Source organism: Sinocyclocheilus anshuiensis, unplaced genomic scaffold, assembly GCF_001515605.1.
Source record: "Sinocyclocheilus anshuiensis isolate Anshui unplaced genomic scaffold, SAMN03320099.WGS_v1.1 scaffold1429, whole genome shotgun sequence".
NCBI lineage: Eukaryota > Metazoa > Chordata > Actinopteri > Cypriniformes > Cyprinidae > Sinocyclocheilus > Sinocyclocheilus anshuiensis.
Window position 1 is genome coordinate 623449 of NW_015548305.1, and position 8777 is coordinate 632225.

General features: G+C 37.3%; 1 protein-coding gene across 3 annotated transcripts in view; it reads left to right on the forward strand.

The window, feature by feature from the left end:
- The window catches only part of kiaa0232 (KIAA0232 ortholog), a 16038-nt gene continuing 7261 nt past the window's right edge, over positions 1 to 8777 (forward strand). For 2 of the 3 annotated variants that reach the window (XM_016443952.1, XM_016443954.1), the window contains exons 1-5: positions 1 to 265; positions 3972 to 4517; positions 5148 to 5288; positions 6038 to 6107; positions 6220 to 6307. In XM_016443952.1, coding sequence (XP_016299438.1) covers positions 4290 to 4517; positions 5148 to 5288; positions 6038 to 6107; positions 6220 to 6307 — 527 coding nt within the window. In that variant the 5' untranslated portion in view covers positions 1 to 265; positions 3972 to 4289. Of the gene's footprint in view, positions 266 to 1454; positions 1730 to 3971; positions 4518 to 5147; positions 5289 to 6037; positions 6108 to 6219; positions 6308 to 8777 lie in introns of those variants that run through there. The other variant, XM_016443953.1, reaches the window with a different exon arrangement.

An 8777-nucleotide genomic window follows, 5' to 3' on the forward strand; every position in this document is an offset into this window, starting at 1 on the left:
CCTCTGTCAGCCATGTTGGCTCGAAACGAACTGTCATAATGATGTCTAGAGAGTAGAGACCATAGAGACATATGATGCGGGCCCACCTTGATCCAAAATGTCGTCAGCGGCGTGAGTTAAGGACGTAACAGACTTTATCCCTCGCCTGATATCTGTGACGCTGTTGCGGCGGAGCGTCAGAGCTCGAGCTCGGAGCGCCAGCGGCGGGAGAGAAGTCGTCGCTTCTCCTGCTGCTATTTAAGCACACTGCGTAGGGTTGCAGCAGGTAAGACTATTTTATCATGTTAAACTGCATTTCGATATGTTGCGCGTTATACTTGTTAGTAATGCTCCCCAGGTCCGATTTGAATTGAAAGCTAATGTTTTAGGCCGTCTTGTCAAGTATTACAAACGCCTGTAGCCAAGGCAAATCAGCCGCGCCTCCTCCCCGGTTTAGCTACAACGGTGCACTAGCATAGCTTAGCGCTACCTCGTACTGTTTGGATAATTAACGCCCATTTTCCTGTTTAGACGTGCTTGCTTTTGAATTTATTGCACGAAGCACGCGTATGGACCGTTTTATAGCGGTTGTTGAGAAGCAAAAATATTTACGTTGGCTGTAGTTTTCGAGGAAGTGATAAACCGGGACTAGCGTTTCACTCTGTGGCGTAAAATGGTGTCCGAGTTAGCCAGGCAACGACACTGTATGAGCGGTCATCTGTTTACATTTCTACTGCGTCAGTATGGCACTGTAGACGACAATAATGTTTATTGTGCGCACTGAGTAAAGCTAAATCGTGCGTTTCATAACATGAAAATTAGGTTTATTACGCATTGTAGGGGAATCGCTTCACACGAATCATTTTGTAACTTCAGGCTGGATATGGAGCAGAGCGGCAGCTCTACTTTGCGCATAATTATTATATTTTGCACTTTTCTCAGTATAGTTGAGCCGAACAACATTAATGTTAGCTGAATCATGCTGAGTAAGGGGAAAGTGGTTTGTGGTTCGTCTGCTGCGCGCATAGACAGTGGCCTGTAGAGAGCAATCTTTATTGAAACAAACTGTCTTTATTATTCATAATTTCATTATTTTGTCGTGCAGCGTAATATAATGATAGAAAGTTACAAAGTTCGTGACTTGAGTAAACGGGTTTCTGGTCGCTGGCTTGTGTCAGGTGATAGTTAGCTCGTAGCTAGTCAGCTGGCCTATCATTCCGCCGTTCTCCTGTCATTGGCAAACAATGCGAACTATTTTGATGATGTTAAAACATTTTTAAGCAGACGTATTGAGACATCGGTGGCGGTGTCGCCTTCAGGTGGTCGTTTAATACAGAACTGCAATTTATTGTAAGGCTTGTATTCTAACGTGATTAACTTAAGCCATGTGAAGGGGCAAACGTCAAGGGCATAGTATTTCTGTTTTTCCTATACTAGTGTTTCCTACGCAAGTTTACAATAAGTTACGAATGCAAATGAAAGAAAAGTGCATGATCTTAATTAGTTCTGCAGAATATGTTGGTGCGCAATCTTGTCGAGTTTTTAAACCGTTTTAAAGAGGTACTGCTGCGCCCATTTTAGCGGATTAAAGTCATTATGAGAGAGAAATATCACGGCCTTGATGAAAGATCAGTTAATGTATGTTTCTGGTCAGTGACAGTAAATGAAAGCTAATACACTCAGCACGCACTGTAATATGACGAGGAATGACGACAGAAGATGGGCGTGGCGGACTTCTGCTGGACCTACAGTATGAACAGTTTTCAGTTTCAACTTTTGAGTGGAAACAAATGTTTTGTCTACTCCAACAGGACAAACTGCTTATGTCAGACAGGGAGAAAGGGTTTTTAAGATTTCCTGTTTCTTTTTCTAATATTCAGCAGTAACATATCCAAGCTTGATTTTCTGCATTTGAAAAAAAAGGCAATGCTCTACTGTAAATGCGCATAGATAATTATGGGGCTTGGGATTTTCATAGGCATGTAGTATTTTCCTTATTCATCGAAAGCTGTCCTAAAAAACATGCATGTCTGTGCACCTACTAACCGTTTATAAGTTATAAACATTGTTTAACGTTGATTTGTAAGGCATATTAGCATTTGATCATTGTCACGAAACGCTCACTGTACAGTGTCATGACATGTTAGGACCTGTTTCTTTGAAATTATCTTTGAAACTCATGCATTGTCTTGCATAACAAGAACTGCAGAAACAAGTCATAATTATGGTAGCATTCCAGGCATGCTCATACCTTGGTTAATGTCAAAAGGGGTTCATCTAGAAATCGTCATCGTCTTATGCTTATGTTGTTAGTTCTTTAGTTGAACACAAAAAAAAGATATAAAATATAGAGGTGTTGCCATGAGAGCATGTTACTTCCGTCTTACAGTTTCCTCTTTCTGGTCTCATTAAAAATCATTGGTAAATCTTCACAGTAAACGCATTAAAAGAACTGTTGTAATGTTGGCGTTAATTGTGAGCTCAGGTTCAGTGTGCTTTTGTCTTGCTGTCTCCTTCGAGGACATATTTTCTATAGGAAATGCTTTGTTTATTGTATGGAACATTAAGTTTGTTTTTGAAGACATGAATCAGAAGACAAACATATTCAGGAACAGAAGGATAAAATGAGATTCACACACGATGATTAACAAACAGAACTCTCCTCAGTGTTCATTTGTAGAATCACATGCATTTATTTGTGGACCACTTCTTGTGATTTGAACCCTTTAGGTGTGACTGTGTTCATAATATAACAGCCTCTCATACCTTTCTGCTTAATTGTAACTGGTTTTGATTCCAACTGCATTGAATTCTGCATGGTATTCATACCAAACCATATTAAGCCTCACCTTAAAAACAATGCCGACTAATCCTGAAACATTGTTGCTGGAGCACTTGTAGTAGTTATACAGGGTGCCAGGAGCTGGAATACAAACTTACTTTTGTTTTCCTTTTCCAAAACCAAATCTTGTGTGTGCAACAGATTGTTACTTGTCGAACCTAGATGATTTGACAAATGAGCTTAAACATCGGTAAGGACACAGTTGTTGCAAGGTAAATTTAATCATGTTTGATAATTAGTGTACATACTGGTTAGGTCATAGTAGTGTTTTACTGACTTTTATTTTTATTAGCAAACCTCTCTGGGGTTTTTTTTCCCCTCCTGATTTCATGTTTTGGATGTAGCCTTCAGTGGCATACAGGACACTTTTGGTGAAAGTTACTAGAATGAAATGTTATTATACAATGCTTGCACGTATTGTAAGTTGTAGCATATGCCTATTATTATTATTATTATTATATGATTACTAACACAGGGTGTTACTACTAAAATCAGAGTCATGGAATTATAGAAGTAAATTATAGTTACAGAATGAGGCAAACTTTGATATGAATGTTTTTTTTTTCTGTCTTGTATCTCATTTTATTCATCAGTGGAGGTGTTCGACATGCTCAGCTCCAGCATGCACTAGAAATGCCAGCATGAAAGTCATTACAGTTTTGCAGTAATTCAATAATAAAAACTTTTAGTTTTTTAACATTTTCGTCAACAAGTTTAACCAGTCAACCAGTTTAACTGCTTAAAGAAAATCACATTTTTTAAATGTCTCAATATCCACACGCATTACTTATGTATTTTCTTTAATTCTTTGGTACACTTAATTTCAGTGTACTTTCATAAACCAGATTAGGCCTGCCTTTAGCTTTAGTTTGAAAGCACTTTAAAATGCTTTGCATTTCAGACCACTAATTATTTCAAGGTCTTGTCTTCATCAGTTGTGTGGTCTAAATTGGTTTGTGGGGATTTGAGCCAGTTGCCAGCTGAAGTGCCAACCAATCCTTGGTTTGCAGTGATGATTGTTAAAGGTCTTTCCTAAAAGGATATCTTTAAAGATTATGGATTATCAAGACTTTCAGTTGCAATTGCTCTAGGGCAAAAACAATATTAAAAACTAAATGCTTCTTGTTGTTGTTTTTTTCCCCTCTCTCAGGTTGAGCCTGGAACCAGCTGTCCTCCAGGATGAACCCTTATGAATGAAAGTGAGCCTGTTCAGTAAGCTGTTAGCTTCCAGTGGTCAAAGCCATGCCTGAAGATTAGAGCCTCGCCTCCTCTTGCTTACAGCAATACGAATATACAGAAGATTCTACATGACTCTTCATGTAGACCTTCCTGTGTTTGTCTTGCTGGATTGAGTCCTTCCTCCCCTACTATAATATCAGCTCTGTCTCTTTCATACCACTCCCTCTTGCACTTTCATGGCCGCTTGGGAACATGCATCTGCATTTGAGAATGGCTCCAACCTAGTCTCATGCGTCCAATGAGTGGAGAGTCTGACGGCCCTGCTCCTGAAAGAGTCTCGCGGGCCCTGTCAGGCCCTGTGTCCTCCTCAGAGATGTCCTCACTGCACTCACTAGGGCCAGTGCAGAGCTGGCTGGGTCAGGAGCTGGAGAAATGTGGCATAGATGCCATGATCTACACCCGCTATGTCCTTAGCCTGCTACTGCACGACAGCTATGACTATGACCTGCAGGACCAGGTATAGTTAAAATGTTTCAGCACATCTGGAAAACCTTTTGTGTTTTAAGTGACTTGTTTCTGTACAAATCTAACAAAACATCTTAAAAAGGAGTTCACCACCCAAAGCTTTAAGTGTTCTATGTCATAAGTCATACGATACATTTGTTTTTAATGTAAACCAACTTTAGTGATTCTTAAAGAAAAAAAGTGTCTTGCATGTTAGGTTCGATCAATTAAAACATAAAGCATTTAGGTAATATATTTTGTGTTTAGTAGTAATTCAGGTCTCTCAGTATTCATTTTATTGCATTTAGTAGTAACTAACATTTATTTTGATACTCAGCAATTATTCAGATTTCATAAAGACCACTACATTTTATTTTATCAGATGTGAATCCACAAACTTCTGTGGAATAAGGCTATGAAAATATAGTGCTTTATCTGTGTAGATTATGGTATTCTTGTTTAGGACTTCTTTGCTTCTTTTTGCACTTTAGAGATGGTAGACTAAAGCAACAGGTTTCAAGTAGTGTTCTTTTATCTTCTTCAGAGTAGTTTATTTGGCAGTAATTGCATCTTAGCAGACATTTGTGCACAGTTTCTGTACATTTATACTAAAGAATCAACACCTGGTCCTCCTTGTGCGCAGGAAAATGACATCTTCCTGGGCTGGGAGAAGGGAACAGGGAAGAAATGGGGGAAGAGCAAGAGGAAGGGAGGGACTGACCTTAGTCTTGAAGAGATGAAGAAACAAGCTGCTGTGCAATGTTTGCGTTCAGCATCTGATGAAGTAAGACCTTTGTCTAAAGCTAAAGTTTTTAAATCAGTGTGTTATATAATTTATTTATTTTTTCCCCCACAACCATTTTCACTGCTAAATTGCAATTAGTGTACTTTTGTGAGTGAGTTTGTTGTGGAATTAGTAGAGCAAAAATTGGTTAAATGGTCAAGAATATCTCTCCTCATTAAGACAAATATGTCAATCAGAACTTGAGTAATGTGGCTACATCTCAGATCCATGTTTTCTTTTCTTTTCTTTTTTTTTGAAAATCATTGATGTGCTTTGCTTTTTCCTCAAAGCCTTTTACAGTGATTATGCTTATTTCTGTCAAAAAATAAATCACCAGAACTAGTTCAGATGTACTCAGCAAAATAGATATTATTCAGTTGATGTTTAATATGGTTACTCTTTTAATCTTGTGTATATTTGGTGCTTTTTAATCAAAGGGAGTTCAAATTTCATATTTAATACCAAGTTTTTGAAGAAAACAATTAATTCTTGTTGCAGTGATGGAGCTATGATTCTATTTTCTGTTAAAGGGGTCATATGATGCTGCTAAAAATAACATTATTTTGTGTATTTGGTGTAATGAAATGTGTTTATGTGGTTTAAAGTTCAAAAAACACATTTTCCACATACTGTACATTATTGTTTCTCCTCTATGCCCCGCCTTTTTGAAACGCGTCGATTTTTACAAAGCTCATCGGTCTGAAAAAGCGAGGAAAATCGCAAGTTAAATTACTTTTGTTCTCTTTCAGAATTCTGGAATTGAAAGCTTGGTCGAAGAGCTATGCTCTAAGCTCAAGGATATTCAAAACAAACAGAAAGGTGTGCATATTTTCTATGTAATGCAGGTTGAGCAAAAATTGCATTGTCTTGCAGCTGTAATAGTTTTATGGAAATACTTCAATTATATTGCTTTGCTATTATTGTCTTACAGAAAAAGAAAAGCAAGTAAATAAAAAATCTGATATATCTCAGTCTCCTGAACCAGATGAATCATTTTCTTCTAAGGACCAGGTTGAGATGTAAGTAATTACACCTTATAGTCTTTAATGTAATAATGTGGGTTGTTGTACAGGTAGGGTTATGATCTCTATGTAATTAATTAGAGCAATGAGCCTCGTATTTTAATGTGGCTTTTACTAAACTGGAAAAGCCTATGATTAAATAAATAGTCGTGCTGCATGCCGCAGTGTTTTGTTTTGAGAGTCTAGTGAGTGTTCTTGCTAGGGCTGGGCGATACAGCAAAAAATATTATCACAATATTTTTTTCCATATCATAAAAGATTGATATTTAATTTATCCCATTAATGTTCATTTACCATTAATGAGAAAGGAAGTGCTTTCCACACGTTTTTAAACCTTGAAAATTAATGTTAACATAACTTGATTGTTTAATACAGAAATGGTGTCAAATGTAATGACTTAATAAAACTTTTAAAATGTAATCAATCTTTTGAAATGTAATCGAATTAAAATATAACAATTAGTTTACAACAAAACATCACATTTTTATTTTTTGTCAAGTAAAATGCTACACAACATAAGATGCTTATCTCTTATCTTCATCTCAGAGCATCTCTGGAGATGAAGTTCATATGTTTATGTCCTTATATATTGAGACGGAGATGCTGAAAACACTGAGCGTCACATGTGTTTGAGTTTGTATAGTATACGAAGCCGTGCCATTCATTCAAAGAGACACTCGGTACGTGCAGACTTATTAGCTACGTGCACTGACTGGCACGTTTATTTCTGTTGTGTGATAGGCTGTGTGATATTAAGTAAAAACGTCCTGAGCTTATCATCATCAACACAAATTTTATCATGATTTCATTATGATATTATCATCCAGCCCTAGTTCTTGCCTAACATAATAAACCGAGATGAGAAAAAAATGCAACAATTTTTGTGCTTGTTATTTGGTTGCAGCAAAAATATAATAGCAAATTATATTATCCCAAATAGCAACTTGAAGATGACCTTATGCTGTATTTGCTAGGGGTGCTCCGATCTGGATTTTTGAGACCGATTACAGAAAGCAGTATCTGCCGATACGATCACCGATACCGATCTTTTTAAAGCCTTCTTTTTATCATGTAGAATTATTTATAGTGATGATCCAATCAAGATTTTTAGACATTTATTCAGGGCCTGAATTTCATTTTTGAAAATGAATTCCCCTCTTAGGTGACTCTTGTGAGAGGGGATTTTTTAATTCGAGGGGTGGAGGGGGGCCTTTTTTAGATATTTTTCAAAAATTATATATTTATCTCACTTAAATGTTTGATCATGCACTGTATTTTTGTTTTGACAATCGTGCAATTGTTACACAATAGCTTACACACAGCACAAGCCTGATTTCGTGAGCTGTATGTGAGGCGGCCTTTTACTCCAGGTTCACACATACTCTGTTTGCAGTGCGTATGCAGTCCATGTGCGGTACCTAAGTGGTGCAGAAGCAGCACGGACTCTCGTGCTTTCACACAGGAGTCTGCAACTGATCTGTGGCTGTTTACTATAAACACAACATTTATCCATTATTTTTTCAAATCCAAACATTTTTACTTTAAATGTTTTTTTTATTTTTTATTGCTTTTTCAGCATCGTGATTATTTTTTTTACACCGTATTGTATAATACAATCTTTCATAGATGTGTTTAAAAGAAATAAATATAAGAAACACATTATTCAATGCTTTTTACTTTTGCATTTACTTCTATATTTATATATTAAGTTGCTCAAGCAAGTGGCAAAACATTTTAAAGGGGTCATATGATGTCGTTAAAAGGAACATTATTTTGTGTATTTGGTGTAATGAAATGTTTATGCGGTTTAAGGTTCAAAAAACACATTATTTTCCACATACTGTACATTATTGTTTCTCCTCTATGCCCCGCCTTTCTGAAACGCGTCGATTTTTACAAAGCTCATCGTTCTGAAAAGCGAGGTGTGCTCTGATTGGCCAGCTGTCCAGTGCGTTGTGATTAGCCGAATACCTCAAGCGTGTGACGGAAATGTTACGCCCCTTACCATATTGTGATGCCCTGTCCGGCCGGAGCGACGAGACAAAAACATTAAAACCCATTATAAACGAGGCATTTGTTGCATCCAGTGGGGACATAATTACGGATTATAATGACTTAAACTGTCTTTTTACGCGTTGCGTTGCATCGCGCCGCGTAAACATAAAACCATGTCTGCATTTGTGATCGGAGAAATGACAAAAAACAAGCGTTACTCTACACTGCTCAAAACTCGCGTTTGAATCATCAGTGGCAAATCTTTTAAATATGACAACGTACTTACAGACTGTGAATCAGAACAGCCTGCATTGTTGTCTACTCTACCAGGATCAGGAAACAGTCCTCCATAAAATGCGCTGCACACATCTGAATATTTGGGTTGAACTGTTCTTGGAACAGTGTTGTAAATTAACCACTGATTTCTAGTCGTGTCCTCTTTTGGAAGGCCAAACAAAGTAGTTTCGCTTTC